The sequence below is a fragment of the Anabrus simplex genome, chromosome 5 (assembly GCF_040414725.1).
Source record: "Anabrus simplex isolate iqAnaSimp1 chromosome 5, ASM4041472v1, whole genome shotgun sequence".
Classification (NCBI taxonomy): Eukaryota; Metazoa; Arthropoda; class Insecta; order Orthoptera; family Tettigoniidae; genus Anabrus; species Anabrus simplex.
This window is the reverse complement of record NC_090269.1, coordinates 310,947,519-310,971,608: the sequence shown is the minus strand read 5'-3', so window position 1 is coordinate 310,971,608 and position 24,090 is coordinate 310,947,519. Positions and strand designations below refer to the sequence as shown.

The window sequence follows — 24,090 nt, the reverse complement described above, 5'->3', positions numbered from 1 at the left end:
AAAAAGTTTAAACATGTTTAGGTCATTATACTATGGTCTCTCTACAGAGGTAGCCCTAAGGACTGAGTATAGCTTGCATCCAGGAGATAGTGGGTTCGAACCCCACTGTCAGCAGCTCTGAAGATGGTTTCCGTGGTTTCCCATTTTCACACCAGGCAAATGTACCTTAATTAAGGCCACGGCCGCTTCCTTCCCATTCCTAGGCCTTTTCTATCCCATCATCACCATAAGACCTATCTGTGTCAGTGCGACGTAAAACAAATAGCAAAAAAGAAAGAAAAGGACTGAGTATACTCTCCCATGATATTATCAGAGTAATTATACGTGTAATAACTAAATATGTGAGAAATTACGTCTATATGTCAGTAACATGGTGAAATAAAATCAGACATGACCTCTTAAAAACAACAATGATGTGATCTCTGTGGCTTATAGATAGTCTGTAGTCAAGGCAAATTTTTTTGAAGAACTTCAGAATAGCACATTGTGCACCAATAGAGAGGCTGATTACATAATGTATATACTTCCCAGATTTGTACTTCCCCTTGAAATATGGGATTGTTGGATCATAAAAAAACTTCTCTGCAACATTGACAGCCACATCTTGTTCAATACCCTGTTTAAGCTGTATTATTAGCTCACATCTTGAAGTTTTCAAGTTGGCAATTATGTCTACGTGGCATGTTGAGCCATTCTCACTCAGGCTGGTGACTTCTTCATGCAGTTCAAGACCTTTCATTATCAATGCAGTGACATTTTGGGATCTAACTAACCAATGATGTGAATTTCTGTCAGTCTCCAGACAATCATACAATTATCAATGGTTCTCTTATATTAACAAAGCATAATGGTAGTACTCAACTGTGATTCCTCAATAAATTAATCCTTATCCTAAGTTTTTAACATTACATAAAAAATTATAGTGCAGTTTAATAATAATAATAATAATAATAATAATAATAATAATAATAATAATAATAATAATAATAATAATAATAATAATCATAATAATAATAATAATAATAATAATAATAATAATAATAATAATAATAATAATAATAATAATAATAATAATAATAATAATAATAATAATAATACCAGGGGTACCATGGTTTACAGAGGTGTAAGAAGGTGTGGGCATGAATGGGTGGATAGAGAAAAGATCAAATTTTAATTTAAAACTCTAAGATTCAAAATTTTATTTCTTTCCTCGTTTTTTTTGTATGTGTTTCTTTTCAGATCTTAAACTTTGTTAAACAATAATACATAATGGTTGGAAATACATACTGTAAGTGGAGCTTTACTGCTCTAGAAACAATCATTATTTGAAATCAGGTACAATAAGTAGATGAGTTAGGTAGCTCAAATGTGACAAAATTACCAAGAGCACTATTGCTCCACTCAGTTACAAGTCAGGAGACTGGACTCCAAACTTTACAACATTATGAAAGAGCATCTTAGCCCCACATAATTACCAAGGAGACTACTCTCCAAAATTTACAAGCTTCCGGCCCTTCACAAGCACTATTCAACTACCTATTACATTAGGTTAACAACAACCAGTTTCGACTGTCTTATTCACTCGACAGTCTAAGTTACATTTGAATAGTTAAACATCAACACAGGCAATAAGTGTCTATTCTACATGGCCTTAGTGAAAAAGAAAAAGGTTGAAGTTATTGGCCAACAATCAACATATTTGAAGGCAAATACTTGCACTCCTTTGAAAAACACTTGAAAAATACCTAAAATCCTATGTGGGCTCATGACCCTAAGGTACAGAGGCTAAGCCTATACTACGGAGGTGACTAGAGGTAGAGAAAGATTTACATTACAAAAGGAAAAATTTTAAGGTTTACGAAACCATAGTCAACTCAATACCAAGTTGAAGGGGAATAAAAGAGTGTTTACACTCTGTATTCCCTAAGTTACCCTGAGGTCTTTAGACTAGTTTGAAAAATTACATTTAAGATTACATTAGGAAAGAATTTGAAACCTTCCCTTCAAACTAGCTTTCTGAGACTATTACATGATTACAAGATGTCTGCCATTACCTTGAGCTGGAGGGCCTTCTGGAGATGGGCGAGGCTTATCCCCTGCCTCCTCTTTGAACACACTTTACTGCTGGACTGGAGTGATCAAAAGACAACATGGCCCAAAATGTCTCAGCTTTTATAGCAGAGAGGAAGGTTCCAGAATTCTCTGGGCTGAAGCCCCAGACACACCCACAATTCCCATTGGATAATCAAATAAATATCAAAAATTCCTGATTGGTCAAACATTTGGAAAAAGAAGGAAGGGATAGCTGTGCCAATAACCCAAGAACACAAAAGGGAATTTACAACACTTCAGTGCTGAAAACCTCAAAATTACAAATTTCTTTGAAAATAAATTGTTCATCTTCCCACCAGAGGGAGCACCTAAATCGACAGTAGACACATCTGACAATAAATGTTTAAATTTCTTCCACTAAAGGTTTCACTGTTCATATTATATATATCCGGTACAAGAACAACAACAACAACAACAACAACAACAACAACAACAACAACAACAACAACAACAACAACAACAACAACAACAACAACAATAATAATAATAATAATAATAATAATAATAATAATAATAATAATAATAATAATAATAATAATAATAATAATAATAATAATAATAATAATAATAATTTCTGTTAATTCCTACATAAGTATTATTGTATTTAGGAAACAGTATGTCATTTTATTTTTTGTACATTATACAGTATACTAGATATTTTATGTGCGGGTCAATTAGTTCAGTACATAGTATAGGAATTAGTTCCAGATTTTATGATAGTAGCGTGTAAACAGTACTGTGCAGCCAGGAACAAGTGTCCCAACTTTGCCAGGTAAAATAAATCTGTCTATCTATCTATCTATCTATCTGTCTACACCAGGTACTGTCTTAGGACATTCTGCATGTAGCTCAGAGATTTGCTACATTCTCATTCATTTCAGGTACCGGTAAGTTATCCATTCAGATATTAAGAGGTCTGTTTTGTTTGAGATCTATTTATTAGCTCCTGTCATATCATTAAAGACCAGAACGGTGTTTAAATTATCGTCCAGTAAGTTTTTAAAATATTTTTTATGCCAGGCAATGAAGATCTTTGAATGAATTAATGACCAGTGCTCTAATGAAATTGTTGAGTTGCACACGAATCAATGCAGCTTTGTGAAAGGCTGCAGAATATCTGATGCCATATTTGCTGTTTGCCAGTGAAAACAAAAAGGCACTGCACGTAGCCTTCCTTGATTAGAAGAAAGCATGCGACAAGTGCCGTATCAGCCGATCTGCGATATGCTGCACAACCATTTGATTTTTCTTTTTTCTTTTGCTATTTGTTTTTTACGTCTCACCAATACAGATAGGTCTTATGGCGACGATGGAATAGGAAAGGCCTAGGATTGGGAAGGAAGCAGCCATGGCCTTAATTAAGGTACAGGTGTGAGCTTGCATCCGGGGAGATAGTGGGTTCGAATGCCACTGTCGGTAGCCCTGAAGATGGTTTTCTGTGGTTTCCCATTTTCACACCAGGCAAATGCTGGGGCTGTACTTTAATTAAGGTCACGGCCGCTTCTTACTCATTCCTAGCCCCTTCCTGTCCCATCATCACCATAAGACCTATCTGTGTCGGAGTGACGTAACGTAAAGCAACTTCTAAAAAAAAAAAAAAAAAAATGGTAATCAAATCTAAAAGTAAAGAGTTCAGCATGTCATTGATCTAACCAGAAAAGTTAACTGACTGACTAGCCAGCTGAACTCATGCCAATGACAGTGTATTACACCAACTCACAATCTATGCTAAACTAGAAAAGAGTGAGGAAGCATTGTTGGAGGACTTCAGTACCGTAATATAAGTCCAAGATTTAAATTACTTAAGGATTTAAACATGAATGTTTATATATTTCTAAATATTTGTGAGTGTGACTTGATACGAGGGGATGTCAAAAATTAACTGGAATCATTTTATTACAGCAAACCTGGCTACCTTTATTCAAATTCACTTTTCAAAGTATTCTTCCTTAGACACAATACAATGGTTCCAGCATTCAGCCCACTGTTCAAAACACTCCCTGAAGCCCTTTCTTGATAGTCTGTTGAGTATACCGAAATTATTGCATTGTTTACTTCTTGATCACTTTGAAAATGACGACTCCAAAGTTCCTTTTTCACTGCAGGAAATAGGTAGAAGTCACTTGGTACTAGGTCCGGTGAATAAGGTGGATATGGTATCACATCAATGCCCGATTCGGTTATTGTTTCTTGTGTCTTGATTGCCTGATGTGCAGGTGAATTGTCCTGGTGCAGAATCCATCACATTTGAGCAAAGTTTGGTCTTTCCTTCTGCAATTTTTCTTTTCATTGGTTAAACAGCGGTCTTCCCACAACATGACATCAATTGTGTTCATGCTGATGTCGGTTTTCAAAGTTGGAGGTCTTCCGAGGCATGGAGCATCCTCAAGATCAGTTTTACCCTCCTTAAAGTGTTTGTGCCACTCAAAAACTTGTGTCTTTCCCATGGCTTCCTCTTTGTAAGCTTGCTGCAACATTTCCACTGTTTTTGTTGGAGTTAAGTCCAGGAGAACACAAAATCTAATTGAAGCATGCTGCTGCAACTTGAGTTCCATGTTAGGTAAAGTGAACACGGCCTCCTTACTTAGCTGCTCCCTTGCAACTGAGAAGCCTGAGACAAGTGACGTGCTTCATTCTGTATCACTCAAGGTCAGATCTTTTCCAGTACTACCACCTGCAAACTCCAGCGTGGGATTACTGAACGGACCAACTATATATATTGGATTATTGAAACACAAAATAATCATTCCATTTATTTTCTGACACTCCTTCATAGAATCTGATAAAGTTCTTTCAAGAACAAAACATGTCATTTTATTTTTAATTAATTTTTTTTTTTTTTGCTAGTTGCTTTACGTCGCACCGACACAGATAGGTCTTATGGCAATGATGGGACAGGGAGGGGCTAGGAGTGGCAAGGAAGCGGCCTCGGCCTTAATTAAGGTACAGCCCCAGCATTTGCCTGGTGTGAAAATGGGAAACCACGGAAAACCATCTTCAGGGCTGCCGACAGTGGGGTTCGAACCCACTATCTCCCGAATACTGGATACTGGCCGCACTTAAGCGACTGCAGCTATCGAGCTCGGTATTAAGTTATTCTTATTATATATTTTACTTTTCAGGTAGTTTCAAAATTTATTCATTCATAAATTCATAGATTGAAGAACCTTACAAATATTTAGAAGGAAAAAAGAAAAGTCTGATTCAACTGAAGTCCAAAGTTTATTGAACAATAATTCACCCAGTCACATTATATAGAACTGAATGCTGGCCAACCATCAAATCCTCAATTACTGTCCACATGTGATGGAGATTAGCATGGTTTTCTGGTCAATGGGGGTCACCCTGCTCAATGATGTACCTAATGATGCAATACAACAGCAGATAGGCATTGTATCCATTATAGAGAAGATGTGGGAGAGGAGATTCCATTTGTTTGGATATATAGCCTCCACTTCACAGAACACTGTCATCAAATCCTGTAAGATGGTGTTCCAAAATTACAATAGTGGACTCTGTGCCATTGTGGGATGATGCTTACAGGGACGGCTTGTCAGATGAAAAGAGTGAAGAGCCTCTTCACCTTCTCCTAAAATCTAAGAATTATATTATGAATAATTCGGTATACTCCAGCATATATTTCAGTTTTTGATTTGCAAACTTTCTGTAATATGATCACAATGCCTCTCAAGTTACTGTTTGCCGATGTGTGGCATTTTGGGTAGAACGAAGCATATTTATTCATTTCCTTATCATCTTTCTATCTCACTCCACACTTGGACTCACTCGGATTGCAGACAGGAATGGACAACCAGCTTTCCACGAGTGTCACTTCCTTATGATGAATTTAAACAGTTGGTTGCTACAGCAATCATGACACCATATTCTCTCAAGCATGTTTTCCTTGAAAAGTCACGTAACTGAAGTGAAGAGAGAGTTTCACAAACCACCCACTGTTCCCTTCTGGCAAGGCCTGGTAAAATCTACACTACTTTTAGGACAAGGCTACCCCCACTCTTTCCATTACTTTCCTTTCTTACTCTTGCATTAACTGCTGGCCAGTTCAATTAAACATTTTGTGTTTTGTGAATGTTGTTAAGAGGCTAATCGTAATTAGTTGTAATTACAATGTTATGCACGTAATTTGTAAGTGGCATGTGATACGATATATTGAATCCATGAATTAAATTATGTGTTTTGCTAGATACACTGTTTTTCAGTCAGAAAGATCATGGATAGGTTTGCTGGTTTCATAGACAGGAGGATTTATTTAGTGTATAAACAATAGGTGAGTTTTATTGCATGCTGGAAAATGTATTTGAATGTTTAGTCTGAGGAATGATTTGGTTGTTTAATCAAATTAGAAGAAGTACATTTGCATGTTAGATCATGGCTCAAATCTAGAACACATCAGCTTTTGCTTATTATTAGAATGGTCTTAAAATTTAATTCTGACAAAATTAGAAATTTTTTTGTGGATATATTGTCTTGGAACGGTATTCATACAATCTTGTAATGCCAGTTGAGAAGATATGGATGGGTAGCATTCATGGACACGATAACCGACATATCTGAGGTATTAAGAATATGACAAAGAATTTGATTTTTCTGGAAAAGTTGGTGAGCTCACTGAAATTCATACAGTGGAACTTCATTAGTACATTTTCGAAGTGACTGAAAAAATAGGATGTTAAAAGCGGGAAAACATACTACCAAAAATGCTATACTATATTTACACCGTGTTAAAGTTATTTAAAAAAGCACGCCATAGATGTGCACATGATTTTGCTGACCTTAAGAATTAGTTACATGCACTACTTCAGTCACAACATAAATATAAGTTTGTTAGTAACTTACAGGTGGAATAAATAACAATGTAAAAATGAATTACAGTATATGAACTTTTATTCTAATAATACATCTTACCTCACAGTTGAACACGAATATATACACTGGTTTGAAATACATTCATATGGTTGATTGTTTTCTTGGTTTTAATTTTAAAATTGCTCTGTCCGTCCTGTTTAATAAAGTCATTACTTCATTATCAACTTCAAAACTACACATGTATCGCTTCACTATGTCCATTTCCTCCGCTGCCTCCATCACTTTTGACACTGTGGGAACTGGCTCAGGATCTGGCTCATCATCACTTTCATCCTGCACTGACGCTTTTTACATCTTCTGTTCTTCAAGTATTTCATCTGTTGTCATAGTTTCACACACAGGAACATCGTCATCAACGTAGACGTATGTTTCGAAATTGACCGCTCCTGCTATTCGGCGCCATTCTTCACTCTCAGAAAAAACATCTAGCATGACGTCGTCAGCATGAATACTACAAAAACCAGCTGCACTGTAGCAGTTCCGAATAGTGTTTTGCTCCACAGAATACCAGGCAGCCTTAATGAAATGCATGGAATCTAAGACTGTGATTTTTCTCATTGTCGATTCTACTGCAGCCCATCTTCTCTGTACCAGCCTCCTACGATACTTCTGCTTCATGTACTGTATTATGGCTTGGTCTAATGGCTGTAGCTTACCTGTGCAGTTTTCTGGGAGGAAAATAATCTTCACATTTCACAAATTAGAAACATTTGGGGAATGAGTGGGGCACTGACATATGAAGAGTGCAATTTCCTGACGCCAAGCCTCGCATTTTCAAATACTGTGGAAGTTATCTGCCCTTTTGTGTTAGAAGTGTACTTGCATGGAAAATATCACACATTCTTGAAACATCATGGATTGTGTGCTTTTCCAATAACTAGTGGTACCAACTTCTCGGTTCCACTTTCATTACAGCACAGGAGAATTGTCAGTCTTTCCTTGTTAAGTTTGTCACCAAGACATTTTGTGCCCTTAAAATCCAGGGTCTTATCTAGAAGAATATGAAATAACCAGCCCCATTTCATATGCATTAAAAATGTCGTCAGGAATATAGTCTTTAAAAATTGTAGGAAGAGTTGTAGTTTTCCATGTTTCAATAGTTTTTGCACAGTGTAGTGTCATTATCCCGGTTAGCAGCTTCACCTTGCACACACCTATAAACCAGGTCATGTCAGTTCTTCTTTTAATCCAGCCATTATATACTTTAAAATCATCAAGTCCCTGTTCTGTGCAATGAGTGCTGCCAGAGCTCGAACTACAGTACCGTCTACCAGCACGTTTGAAGCTCGTGCTTGTACAAACCACTTTAGAACAACTCCTTCTAATTCTGGAAACTGATCCTGGTGATTACATTTTCTTTGAGCACTTTTCCCTTCTTCAAAAGCAGTTTCAAGCAGTTTACGTTAGCTAATAATTGTATTTCAAGTTGATGGAGGCCGGGCTGAGTGGCTCAGATGGTTGAGGTGCTGGCCTTCTGACCCCAACTTGGAAGGTTCGATCCTGGCCCAGTCTGGTGGTATTTGAAGTTGCTCAAATACGTCAGCCTCATGTCCATAGATTTACTAACATGTAAAAGAACTCCTGCCAGACTAAATTGCAGCACCTCGGTGTCTCCAAAGACCGAAATGTAGTTAGTGGGATGTAAAGCAAATAACATTATGTTTTTGTTGACAGAGAAATGTTTAACTTCCCTGCTACATCCACAAGCTTCATATTTGGACTGCGATCCAATTCTTGAAGGATTTGTTCTTTTTTACTGTTTATTATTTGCCTCACTTTCTTCCTCTCCATTGCAAACACATAAATAATGCCCAGATAAAAATAGCCAAGAATACTATATCACTATACGACAAGCTGTCATCACTGAATGAATAGATGACACTACAGGGAGCACACATGCTGCTAAACTGAGCTGAGCTCTCGACTGCTTCTGCACCAAGCTTAGGCAATCACTTAACCTTGGCCGAAGTGACATGTTCTGAACCAACGCCACTCAAATGAGGTTGTTGGCAGTTACAGGAAGATTGATACTGTTGGAGTGGAACAGAAATCAAACTCATTGTACTTAATGAGTAGGGCTCGGATGTTTAAGACCTAAAAATAGCCCAAATAAGCAAGCAAATATGAACTCAAAAGTGGCAAAATATGACCTTAAAAGTGACGAAGTATGACGTAAGAATTACAAAATATGACCCGAAAAGGATTAATCTAAATAAAATATGGCCATTTTAAAATAAGTTATAAATCGAAACAGCAATTCCTTTGATACATATTTGTTAGCTAAATTCTTTATTATTACTTTCATATTAATTTTCTGAATATACATGGTTAGCAGTTATTCACAGTCTATTGTCCTTGATTCACTTATCAAACATTTGTGAATACATACCTATCAAGTACTAAGTTCGCTAAGATTATCAGATCACACAACATTTTAAAGATCAAAACATGTTTGTACCCTTCATTGGTGGTTTGAAATACGAAGAAAACTAGAAATGAATAATTTTTAAAAAATATTTTAGAATGTTTAAGCCCGGATTACATTAATATTTCTCAAATGCGTTAAAGTGTAAATTGAGCACCACGAAATGAATTAAGCAGATGTCTTTCGATACATCATGGTAGGGCGGCTTGGCATATAGTGCAAACTCGCATAACGTTTTTATTCTTCTCCGTGGGTGGTACTGAAGTGTATGACAAGATTCATCTTCAAAGCATCAGGTGCAAAAGACCTCCGATTATCACTTAACACATTCTTGTAAGAAGAGAAGCCCCTTTCTACGTCACAAGACGTTATTGGTGCACATTTAAATAATATTAAATCACTGTTGTTGAGTATAAACTCATCTTGAAATATACTGGTATTTTCTCCTCTAAAAACATCATTTAACTTGCACACACAGCAGAAACCATCACTTCGATTAAGCACATTTTACAGTTTCCATTTTACACTGATGCCAACTATTCCACGTGATTGTTGTGGTGAAAATTCAACACTTCTCACAATTTTAATAGTTGCATGAATTTCTAAACTAGCAGCTTCTAAATGAGTAATTGCACTAGATATAATTCCAAAGTTCGACTTAATATAATGCCACACTTTCTGACAAACTGTAGAAAAACAATTCCTGCATAATCTTGACAGAAGAGGCAGAGTATTCCATTTGTATTAACTACAGATGTGATACAGAAAAGCAGTTTTGTAAACACTAGTTCTCATTTGGAAAGTTGACGATGATTTTGCACAGCTACAGCTGTTGTTCAACCGCCGAAATATGACCAAAATATGACGTTTCTATGAAAATAGCTCAAAATATGACCTTATGACAAAAAATAGCCAAAATATGCATTTATATGACAAATAAAAATTGCGTAATTGTGACTATAATCACCTGATTTGCATCAAAATCAAATCAGACAAGAAAATAGAGACAAAGAAAAAAATATGACTTTTCCTAAACATCTGAGCCTTATTAATGAGCAATACCAACATCTAAATGATATGAGAAGTGAAGACTACCACAGCAGAATTCAACAAGATGATGCTTTAAACAGCAATTGAATGCCAATCACTCTAATATTGTACAGTACGAAGCGATGTGAAGGTAGATCGTGGCCGTTCTCTTCACTCGTTTCCAAATGATGGTGGGGAAATCCAAACATGTATGACATCATAAAATGGGTCTGTCAATGCTTCAGGGCATGTTCCAATGTTAGAACATAAAATGCACGGCACTAGTTGTCTGTAAATTAAGCACTATCTCACTCTAACACACATTGCATCACTAACGTGCGCATGTCAGTGGCTGCATGTCCAGCTGGACTGACAAATGCATAAGGACTGGCCAAAATATTGAATGACAAATGTCAGAATTTGAACATAGTAACCAGGAGCGTGAAAATGTGCTAAAGCAATATTTTACATGAAATTTAGTACTTTGGCACTGGGAATTTTATATTTTGAAGTGATTAATGGGAAAACATATTACTGAGGAACATACTGATGGGTTTTCACTGTATTGTATTTCAATGACCTCTAAATTTAAGTTGCATACATTTGTGAATGTAATAAAAAGGAGGTACAAGTTTTATTTTTAATTATTCAGCAGGTTCAGAGAACAAATCAATCGGTTGCCTCAATATCTATGCACTGAACATATCAGAATCTTTATTTTGGGAACATCATATTCTATGGACACCAGAATCATACCGGACTTTGCCATCATATTCTTCATCTCAAAATCTACCATACTGACATTGAAACTGAAAATTCAATTTTTTTGACATGTTGGGTTTTGCCTTAGTACCACAGATATGTGGTGTTAGGTGGCATCAGACTGCTACTGACTGTAATGATGATGATGATGATGATGATGATGATGATGATGATGATGATGATGATGATGATGATGACGACGACGCAAAGACCCTCTTTGAGGCATATCCACTTCAGTGTGTGGTGACCCTTCCCCAAGTAAGTTCCAGAGTACAATAATCCAGTGTGTAGCATCTGATATGGGTCTCATCTCAGGGTATGAGTGAAGACCGCAATGGCACCTGTGACAGGGAAAGTGGACTTCATTACAGTGTAGGTGATGGGGGAGGCAGCCTGGTACTCTGGATTAATTGAGTAAAAGGTATTTGAACCAAGTTAGAGGCAGTTCTCAAACAAACTCTTCAGTGTCTGAACCCATAGTGGACAGCTTATGGGCATCATCTGATCTCTACATTAGGAGCACCTGTTGATTTGTGCTCCAGATCTTATCAGCCTAGTCTTGTTCTCCAGTGGCACCTTTGGGTCTCACTACACAAAAAACTTCACACGAACTATCATGATGGAAAAACTACTACCCTAATTGGTTGAATCCAGGGCCAGTCAAATTCTGGTCTAAGCAGGGCAGATCGGTTTCTGGGGGCCCTGTACCATCATGTCAGGCTCAATCAGAGGATTCTTCACGCTGTAAGTTGCAAATGAAGTATTTCTTGGCATCTTCAATGTAAACACCCTCTGTAAGAGTTGGCAAACAAATGGAACTTGTTTAAGTACTGGATGAGTACCAAATTAAACTTCTGGCAGTCCAAGAAACAATGTTCCCTTTGGAAGAAGGGTCCACAACAAGCAACTACAGAATGCTGCAGCACCTACCAGCTATCAGGGAGAAGAAGTCTGATAACAAGAACAAGGTCTGTAACTGCCTTGGGAACAGCTTTCTTTGTTCACAAGTCTATGAAAGATGCCACTATTGATTTCAGGTTCTCATCCTCAAGGCCTTAGATTCTAACCATTAAAACTTGAAACAAATCTTATGTGATCCTCACTACCAATGCTCCAATCAATAATAATAATAATAATAATAATAATAATAATAATAATAATAATAATAATAATAATAATAATAATAATAATAATAATAATAATAATAATAATAATAATAATAATAATAATAATAATAATAATAATAATAATAATAATAATAATAATAATAATAATAATAATAATAATAATAATAATAATAATAATAATAATAATAATAATAATAATAATAATATTCTGGATAAAATGAAAGAATTTTGGTCACTACTTGAAAGAGAGCTGATGTAAGTACCTGACCATTAAGTAAATATTCTAATGGATGATTTCAACTCACAGACTGGGAAAGGAAAGAAATATAGGAAAATAGTGGGAGGATATCCAGGCCATAAAAGGACAAACCAGAAGAGACAATGTCTGACTGAAGTCACCAATTCATTCAATCTGAAATCATTGTCACCAGTTCAAGAAAGAAGCCAAAGGACAATGATGTGGCAATTGCTGAATCCTAGTTTTGGAGAATTTCAAATTGATCACGGGAGCAACCTCCAGCCCTTGGGAAATAATGAATGTCAGTGTTCAAAAAGGAGCCATCGTGGACTCTAGAGTGAAGAAACTATAAAAGAAACCCCATGGCGCAACATCCCTGAAGGCCCACGACCTACCAAATGACCGCTGCTCAGCCCGAAGACCTGCAGATTATGAGGTGCCGTGTGGTCAGCACGACAAATGCTCTCAGCCGTTATTCTTAGCTTTCTAGACATCTGTAAAAGAACCCCATTAAAAATCAAAGATTTATGATCAACAAGTTCAAAGTCAATCAAGAAATCATGGAGATATACTAGAAAGAGCTTAAATATTTGGATTCATACAAACCAGAAGAAATTACTAAGAAAATTCAGGAGGGAGCTGAACATTTATGATTTCCCAGCAAAGAAAAGAAAACATTCCTGGTGAAACGAGTGTGACGAAGCACTGCAGGAAATATCCAGAGTATGGAACAGATGGTAATCTAACCACAAAGAATTTGAGGAATTTCAAGCACAGAAAAAAACACAGCCAGTATTGTCAAGAATGCAAATGCATGGTACTAAAAGAACACCACAATGAGGAGAACTGTAAGAAAAATGCAGTCATGTACAAAAATTTTAGCCATTCGATAGGAAACTGGAATTAGGCAAAACTATAAGAAAAGTGGGAGTACGAAATAAGGTTATTCTAGAAAACATGATAGGTGAATGAAATGAAGATGCCCACCCCCTGAGCCCTTACTCTGGCTGACGCGCTTGCAGACATAGCCACCAACTGTAGTACAGCGCTGTGGCTGCCAGTAAAGTCCACTGAGGAGAAGACTTGGAGAGGATACCCACTGCACTCCCAGGCATGTTGCAGAAGGCTCAACTGCTTGTCCAGGCAGCCAGGCTAGAACAAAAAGAAAATCATTTTGAAGACATTCTTGTCTGCTTGTTCTGATATTTCATACCATATGTATGTACCTATCAACACTGGCTCATCTCTACTGACAGTAATTTTATCTTGTAATTCTAAGCCAAATATTTTTTGTAAATAATGGATAGGTTTACCAACAGGATTAGTATTCATATTTTGGTGGCTTGTCAGAACCCTTAAAACTGAAATGACTATACATGGTGTATCTGAATTATACCACCAAAATAAACAGGGATGCCCTTCATGTTATATAAAGAACGATGGCACAATTAGATTTGCAGAGGAAATGTTTCCTTTCAAGAAAATGAGGTTGCTTTGTTACTTCCAGGCACATGATTCAAATCGACAAACTCACCGAATTTTCTGTGTCAGAATGCATACTGCTGGCCACTGCTGTGCCTGAAGGAAGGGAAGGGAAGTGGGGTGATAATGCACAAGTTTCTCATTCATTTAGCACGGTACCTTCCCAGCCCCAGTAGGCTGTTCGGTCCATATTGGCTACTAAGATTGCAGTATAAATTGGTGTGAATGGCTCCGCTTTGGTACACCAAAAAAGAAATGGCTGGTATGCACATTTCAGCATTGGTTTAGTGTCCAAATTTGGGCTGGCATTATTGGCGACTGTTCACTCAGGCCAAAGGTCCTTCATCCTTGCCTAAATGGTGAGGAATGCTACCATTTCTTGGTAGAACCACTGCCTATATTATTGAAAGGTGTTCCTCTGGGTATTCAGCACCGAATTTGGCTGTGTCATAATGGCACTCCACCGCATTTCACCCGCCATGTCACACAGCACTTATGATCATTATCCGGGGAGATGGGTAAGCTGCGGTGGGCTTCTTGAATGACCTCCACGCTTGGCCGATTTAACTCTTATGGACATTTCTTGTTACATGAAGATTGAAGTAGAAGGGGGGGAAATATTGAACATTTACAGTAATCAAACTATTAGGTGTATTGCTTCTTTTGTTCAGTATTTCATTCCTTTTACAACATATATACATCATCATTATAGACCGTTATGCCTTTCAGCGTTCAGTCTGCAAGCCTCTGTCTTCTTCTTTTCCTACCACGTTTCCCACACGTGTGGGATCGTGGGTGCGAACTGCATTGCACATGTGGATTTGGTCCTGTTTTACGGCCGGATGCCCTTCCTGCCACCAACCCTATATGGAGGGATGTAATCACTATTGCGTGTTTCTGTGGTGGTTGGTAGTGTAGTGTGTTGTGTGAATATGAAGAGGAAAGTGTTGGGACGGACACAAACACCCAATCCCTGAGCCAGAAGAATTAATGAGGAGAGATTAAAATCACCGACCCGGCCGGGAATCGAACCAGGGACTCTCTGAACTGAAGGCAAGTACGCTGACCATTCAGCCAATGAGTCGGACTCTGCAAGCCTCTGTGAATTTACTAAATGTTGCCACAATCCTCTATATGCAACTAGTGCTGTGGCCTCATTTAGTTCTATACCTCTTATCTTTAAATCGTTAGAAACTGAGTCTAACCATTGTCATCTTGCTCTCCCTCTACTTCTCCTACCCTCCATAACTGAGTCCATAATTCTTCTAGGTAACCTATCCTCCTCCATTCGCCTCACATGATCCCACCACCAAAGCTGGTTTATGCGTACAGCTTCATCCATAGAGTTCATTCCTAACTTAGCCTTTATCTCCTCATTCCGAGTACCCTCCTGCCATTGTTCCCACCTGTTTGTACCAGCAATCATTCTTGCTACTTTCATGTGTGTTACTTCTAACTTATGAATACGATATCCTGAGTCCACCCAGCTTTCGCTCCCGTAAAGCAAAGTTGGTCTGAAAACAGACCAATGTAAAGATAATTTGGTACGGGAGCTGACTTTCTTCTTACAGAATACTGTTGATCGCAACTGTGAGCTCACTGCATTAGCTTTACTGCACTTTGATTCAATTTCACTAACTATATTACCATCCTGGAAGAACACATAACTTAAATACTTAAAATTATTTACCTGTTCCAGCTTTGTATCACCAGTCTGACATTCATTTCTGTTGAAATTTCTGACATCAATTTAGTCTTCGATAGGCTAATTTTCATACCATACTCATTGCACCTATTTTCAAGCTCCAAGATATTAGATTGCAGGTTTTTGGCACAATCTGCCAGTAATACCAAGTTGTCAGCATAGGCCAGACTGCTTACCACATTTCCACCTGACTGAATCCCTCTCTGTCACTTTATACCGTACCTTTCAGCAGATGATCCATGTAAACTATGAACAGCAAAGGTGAAAGATTACAGCCTTGTCTAACCCCTGTAAGTACCCTAAACCAAGAACTCATTCTACCATCAATTCTCGCTGCAGCCCAATTGTCAACACAAATGCCTTTGATTGATTTTAATAATCTACACTTAATTCCATAGTCCCCCAGTATGGCAGACATCTTTTCCCTCGGTACCCTGGCATATGCTTTCTCTAGATCTACAAAACATAAACACAACTGTCTATTCCTCTTGTAACATTTTTCAATTACCTGGCGCATACTGAAAATCTGATCCTGACAGCCCCTCTGTGGTCTGAAACCACACTGGTTTTCATCCAACTTCCTCTCAACCACTTTTGCAATGTTGTGAGTACATGAATGCATGATATTTTGGCGGCAGCGATGCATCATTGTGCATGTTAAATAATAAAGAGACTTGGCGAGTTAGCCGTGCGGTCAGGGGCGCGTGGCTGTGAGCTTGCATCTAGGAGATAGTGGGTTTGAATCCCACTGTCGGCAGCCCTGAAGATGGTTTTCCGTGGTTTCTCATTTTCACACCAGGAAAGCGCTGGGGCTGTACCTTAATTAAGGCCACGGCCACTTTCTTCCAACTCCTAGATCTTTCCTATCCCATCGTCGCCATAAGACCTATCTGTGTTGGTGTGACGTAAAGCCACTTGCAAAAAAAAGAACGTTACAGACGAGAGGAGAAATAATCAGGTGCAATGTGTGTCTTCATTACTATGTGTTCTTTTGCTGTATGTGCAATTACGGCTGCTTAATAATGCCCGTTGCTCATGGTAAAATTTTCTGTCAAATTTATTGTAGAATAATTTAATTTTATAAAATTTCTGTTGCTCACGATCAAATTCAAGTTTTATAAAACCTTTGATAAAATTTTTCATAAAATAGGACATGTTCTATTTCGTAAAATTAATTTTACGAAATGAACCAATCAGCGAAGCTGACATCACGATGATGCTGGTGCTACGTCGTGAGTAGATTGTGAAGCTCAATTGTAAACAAACACTTCTTTCTAAAATGGCAGGATCCGGGTGGACTAAGGAAGCTGTTAGTGTTTTACTGGACGAATACCGGTACCAGAAATATGCATATTTGTACAAGGTTAAAACGCCACTTTACCACAATAGAAATGCAAGAAGAGAGGCAGAAAACACAATCGCCGAATTCCTATATGAATGCTGGTCTTCTAACCTCAACTAATTTTCGACCAACGACAGCAATCCTCTACCTTCTTCTCTTCTTTTGATCCAATCCCTAGTCCAGCATTTCCTGGCATTTCTTTTCTTCCGTTTTACCACCTTACAACATATAATTGCAGCTAAAGCAGCAAGTTTTGCTTTGTTTGTTGGAGCCATATTCTCTAACACACTGTACGTTGAACAGCTGATTCTTGGTTTATAAGTTTATCGATAGATGGCAGCACATACACATCTTAGTTCAGAAGTGATTCATAGATAACCATCCTGATGTTTCCACGGATTTTATAAAATAATTTTACCATGAACAACACAACTAGTCTTCACCAAATTTTTATAAAATTAATTGTACAACGAATTTTACAAAACATTTTACCGTGAGCAATAGGCATAAGCAACCTGCGGATATTGCCCGTAAGAGACTAGGGCAATTCTGCGGGAGTCAAACAAAGAAACTTGTGCAATCACATGGAGCATTATCAACCCACTCCCCACACAGCAGCAGGCAGCAGTATGTGCTCTCGCACAGCAAATATGGCGAGTTCATCAATTTGAATCGTGTGCCTGGAAGTAACAAAGTAATCTCATTTTCTCAAAAAGAAACATTTTCTCCATCAATTTGATTGTGCCATTGTTCTTTATATAATGTGAACAACATCCCTGAATTTTTGTCTGTATAATTTACATGCGCCATCCCCGTGGTCTGAGAGTAGTGCCCCTTCCTTTCAGCTGGACGCCCTGGGTTTGATTCCCGGCCAGGTCAGGCATTTTTACCTGGGCCTGAAGGCTGGTTCGAGGTCTACTCAAACTACATGATTATAATAGAGGAGCTATCTGGTGGTGAGATGGTGACCCCAGTCTAGAAAACCGAGAATAATGGCCGCGAGGACTCGTTGTACTTACCACACATCACCTCATAATCTACAAGCCTTGGGGCTGAGAAACAGTTGCTTAGTAGCTCAAGGCCCATTAGGGCTGTAGTGCTATGGGGTTTGTTTGTTTGTTTTATAGTTTAGATACATCCTGTATAGAGATGTTCCATGTTTTACTATCTACTAAATGTATTAAACTTCTATTTACAGTTATTTACAACTGCATTTGAGTTTGGGTGTTCCACTACAAGCACTTCTGACACATTGAAAGTTCATTCTTCAGCAGAGCCTCTTACAGTGCTGTGTCATCCTTAGAGCAGTTCACTCCATATCATAGTTAAGCCCATGAACTTGACTCACATGCTGCACTGAGTTTTGTGTAACCAAGGCTGTGTTATTGACACACTCTCAAATGACTTGTTCCTGGCTCACTAACCATCCTGTAACTTACTCATGACCATCTCGTAGCTGACACAAGATTGACTTCTGCTCCCTCAGCTTAGCTCTGTATATAGACCAATGGAAGAATTTTGTAGTTTTTACTTCCAGACAATTCTGCATACATTTTCCATTCTTGGTTATTTCCAGCGACTTCATCGCCCGTCCTCCTTATTGGGTACCTCCTCCCTCCTCAAAGCAGCTTGCTCTGAGTAGCTCCACAATAAGGTACCACCTGGTCTAAGTAGGTGACCATCATTTTCCCTCGGGGAGGTCACTGAATACAGGTTATTGCAGGTGGTAACAGTGTAGAGATCTTTCAGTGGTGGCTTGAGTTGTGGTCATTTTCCTTTCTCCATATGGGTTGAAACTGTCACACACTGTCACCTTCTGATTCTGCCAGAAGGTAGTAATGGACCTTGATTCTGTCACTAGTTACCTTCAGAGATGTCATCAAACATACTTATAGATGACATTGAGCTGGTCCACCAATTTGTCACTGGTTATTCTTGCTCAGGGGCTGTCTTGATCACTAAATCATCTGGCGACGTAAGTCATTGAATCTCAAACATTGTAGCAAAAGGCAGAATCTATGTGGTGACATGGTGGCATGGAAAATTTCAACCCCAAACCCTATCTAGTCTCAGAAGTCATCAAGATTTAGCCTTCCAGCATGATATGTACTGCGAATAATTAGCAGCCCAAGAAATGTACTCATTTCTTTGTCATCAGTGGGTTTGGCATCTCTCTCCCATGTAAAGTTCCCACAAACATGCTCTATGTAAATATTTGTTGATGATACAATAATATTTACAATTGTTTTATTGAAAAACAGGTTGAAATATTCTGCAATGTTTTGTACTAAATTGGCTATACCTCTTAGAACTGGAAGCTTAGGTACAATACTGTTAGCTCAAGTTCTACTTATACCATGGAGAGGTAACTTCTCCACTTTGTTGTTTTGTCCCTGCCATACATGAACGAACTTTATTGACTGGGCAGTTCAAATTCTACCCCTATATCTTCAATATTTTGCTCGGACTCACTATTATGATCAGAATCTTCCACAAAGCCATTTTCCCATTTGTTTTCACTGTCAGTTCCACTACCACAACTCGAGTCTTCACTGTCTAACAACGCCTGTAGAATCCCATTTTTGTCCTTGAAATAGCTCACAGCACCAGCAATTTTCCTGCTTATGAATACCTTACACCATCCTAATAAAACTTAAACTACCCTGGGTATACATTCACACATTGTACTGAATAAAATGGAAAGCTTTATAATAACTTTCACCAAACTGTTCAAACGATTGGTAGCGTGGGGTTTATATTTTCCCTAGCCATTTTTAATGCAATCTGGGTGAGAAACCACTTTCTCACAACTGCTTCTGTTTGAATCTAGTGATGCAATACAATGTCAGTGGAAGGTATACGGAGCGAGAAACCAGTAGTACCGACTTCGTCTGAATGCCACATTGAAATATACTATTGGGGTAGAAATTTACCCTGCACAACTAATGCCGGGTTAAATTTATTCTTTCTACTTCTAGATTAAAGTGCTTGATTTTGAGGCCACTTACATAGTATGAGACCCTGTTCCATTTTTCAAGTGTATAAACCTAATTAGGGTTTGTTTTGTACCCTGTTTAGTTACTGGGTACTTAACACCTGAATTTCCTGCAAGATACATGGATATACAGTATTTATTAGCTAACCTAGTAAAATGGGGCTTGAAAGTCCTCTCTGTATGCACTTATTTTCCTTTAAGGGATCACTCATTGGTCTATGAGCATTATTGTTGGCTTGTTATCTAATTAATACTTCGTTGTGGCAGGATCATTCACATGAACCTTCCTTTCTCATGAAATCGTGACTACCTATATATTTCTATCTTTATTGTTAAGTTTATTGTTGAGCTCACCTTATTTACATGTTGTTTTATATATAAACTGCCTAAAAAAATAATTGTAGAACTCAGAAGAAATGGTCGTATGTCAATGTAATTTCGTAAACGTATACATCATCAGCAGGTATGTAAATAATTAGAGTTGCAATTCTCCATGACAGGAAGAACAGCCACCAGAGTGCATTAGTGTTGTTCATGTTTAGTGTTCTTACCAGGCCTGGTAGGGTATATAAGGGGTATAAACAGTATCAGATGCTGAGTGATCACTGTGAAGGACATGGAGATCCCGTGTACTCATGTGAGACAGTATTATAACACCTGACAGAGTTTGAAAGGGGCCTCATTGTGGGTCTCCATTAGGCTAGCTGGTTGAATCGCACAATATCCAGATTCATGGGGCATTCAGATGTGTCAGTGGCCGAATGTTGGACTTCATGCAAATGTGAGGGCAGGCATACACATCGTCAAGTTTCCGGTCGACCATGTCTGACCACCACAAGGGAGAATTGCTGCAGTGTGTACCAAGCATATTGTAACCTCTTCACATCTGTGCCTGTCATCCAAAAACAAGTAATGGACTCTCTGCAAGATTCTGTGCCATCGTGCACCATTGGTCAGAGACTAGCAGCAGCTGGACCAGCGAACTACCATCCCATGTGTAGGCTGACGTTAACACCACAACACAAACGGCTGTTTGGAGTGATGCTGTAACTGGGAAGCATGGACTGCTGATGAATGGCATCACATTGTGTTCAGCGATGAATCACAGTTCTGTACTACCCTAGATGAACATGCGAGTATGGCAGCAACGTGGGGAGAGGTCCCATTCTTCCGACAGTGGTGTTACTCCTGGTGTCATGGTGTGGGGAGCCATCGGTTATAACTTCAGGTCATGGCTGGTAGTGACTGAGGGACCTTGATGGCACAATGGTACGTCTCATGCGGCAATATTGTAGTACCATTTTTCAACAGGACAATGCTCGTCCATACACAGCATGTTTCTCCATGAACTGCCTGCATAATGTTGAGGTACTCCAGTAGCCAGCAAGATCTCCAGACCTATCCCTGATAGAACATGTGTGGGACCAGTTCAGACATTAACTCCGGCCCAGTGCCAGCATCCAGGATATTAAGGACCAGCTACAACACTTGTGGGCCAGTTTGCTTCAGGAGAGGATACAACGGCTTTGAGAAATCCTTCTGAACTGAATCAGAGTGTGCATCCAGGCCAGAGGGGGTGCAACATTATACTGATTAGTGGGCTCATACTGCCAAGTGGTTTGTAAATTTGACTTAATTTTGTAATCACTGAAATAACATCGCATACCTTCGCAACATGTTCAGTTTCATTTTGTTTACTCCTTCCCTTTTGGGTGCTTCAATTTCTTTTGTCAGGCAGTATATATCTTGCATTCCTTTTATACTTCTTTAAAAAGAAGAGCAGGAAAAATAAAAAGAGTGAGTCTATTTAAATACATTACTGGAAATTACCTGTTTTGATTTGTTTGTTTATTCTTCGTTCAGACCGAGGCTCTGTCACTTCCTAAACCTAACTCTCTGACATACTAGGTATAATGATGATGATGATGATGATGATGATTATTATTAATAATAATAATAACAACAACAACAACAATAATAGTAAGTTCAGACTTCATATCTCCTTCCAGAAAACTGAATTTTTCTGTTCAAAACTAAACATCCATAGTTACAATAAAATACGGACAAATCAACAGAGTCCCTCACTTCAAATACCTGAGTGAAATCCTTGAACCAACCGGACAAGAAAAAATAGCCCAAAACAACCGTGTCCAAAAACTCAGAAGAGTATATGGGAGAATAAGAGAAATCTACAACAAAAAATGTAGGTCTCTCCACGTTAAGATTAAACATTACAATATTGTAATCAAACCTGAGGCTTTATATACAGGGGAAACTCTAACATTTTATAAAAAGGGCAAGCTCAAAAATATCCTAAAAGAAGAGCAAAAATTCATGAGGAAAATTTTAGGACCAAGACACACGGAAGAAGGGTACTGCCTCCAATCCCAGAAAATTTATCTAATATTGTGGCAGACCTCAGGAAAAGAAGGCTAAAATACTATGGACATGTTAAGAGGCTCCCAGAAACCAGACTAACCCACAAAATTCTTGAAAGAGTTGATAAACTAAAGAATTTTCCTTGTAAACAAACAAAAGCAAACATGAAGAACGCATAAATTCAACCTGAAGAAATTTTGAATTGAAATGTATACAGAAAGAAAATTGGCAGGTGGAAAGTGACTCCAGAGAATGAAGTACAAAAAAGAGCAGGTACCAAGTGGACGGAAGAAAGGAAAAGGATTTGTAGTGAACAGATGAAAGCATCTTGGATCCTCCGCAAATGAAATCATGAATAAAACTCCGTGTGTTCTGAAAGGGACCATTCACGCATATTAATAATAATAATAATAATAATAAATAAATTATAAATGTACCGTGGGTACACCTCCTCTGTCCATTTGAACTACGTGTCTTCTAGAAGGCCATCTGTGTTATGAATCTGAAACTGTGTAGCTGAAGAAATTTGGACCTTTAATCCTTAGATGTCTCTATTATTGGCGTATGTGCCCCCTCTGGCAGGAGGACGGACTATTAATTTTTCAATGGAAATTTCTATTCTGTATGGTTGTAAACCTTATGTGTTTGTATTTTTTTTTTTTTTAATGCGTTGAGGTTGTCAATACTTCTAAGGCTTCCTTCTTCCTTATGTTATGGACCAATCAGAAGTTTTTAAATAATTTTTGTAGGCAATTGAAATTGGGGGTGTGTACAGGCATTCTGCCTAGGTCAAGAGAGTTTGGGAACCTTTCCCCTGAGTTGCTATATAAGCTGCCGCTTTAGGGCCATTTTGTCATCTTAATCACTCCGGTTTAAGTGTGCGTACAGCATAGTAGGGGGCAGGCCCAACAACTCAAGATAATGGCAGATATCTTTTAATATGTGATAGTTCCAGACAGTTAACGTGAGGGGAAGGTTTCAAACTCCTTTCTTAATGTAAAATTCTCAAGTTTAACACATTGACTCCTGTAGATGCCTTAAGGTGGATAACATTTCGCCAGTGTATTCTCCCATATCCACCTTAAGACAGATGAGAAATTGCGCAAAAATTTCAAGTTAAAAACTGCACTACAGATCGTAGTTCCTTATTCTTTCATAGATGGTAGTTAGATGAACATTCCGACCTTTGTTAACATATGTCTAAAAAGTAATTCCTGCCTAGAATTACCCAGCAAAATTTTTTTTCCCGACATATTCCAGTGGAACTATCACATATTAAAAGATGTCTGCCATTATCTTGAACTGTTGGGCCTTCTGATGATGGGCAAGTGTTGCCTCCAGTGTTGTTTATTGAAGAGGATTATGCAAATATCTCCTATAGGTACAGAGATATAATTTTTTTAACCTTGAAAATGAACCTTTGTTAGGGATATTCAGGCCCAGACTGGAACGGGTTAAATAGCAATGGGAAACAATAGTTATTGCAAATAGGCTTACTTTATACACCTCTGTTCTTCACCCATGTGAACTCCACTATAGGTTGAATTAACATCTTTACAACTTCTGTTGGTCCCTCTGGTTGTTTGCTTGTTTGCCAATGAAATTTC

At 38.2% G+C, this 24,090-nt stretch overlaps 1 protein-coding gene across 1 annotated transcript in view; it reads right to left on the bottom strand.

Annotated features, from left to right (window-relative positions):
- LOC136874512 (uncharacterized) overlaps positions 1 to 24,090 on the bottom strand; it is a 799,993-nt gene that overhangs the window by 233,347 nt on the left and 542,556 nt on the right. Inside the window, exon 10 of the mRNA XM_068227822.1 lies at positions 13,583 to 13,732. Coding sequence (XP_068083923.1) covers positions 13,583 to 13,732 — 150 coding nt within the window. The remainder of the gene's footprint in view (positions 1 to 13,582; positions 13,733 to 24,090) is intronic.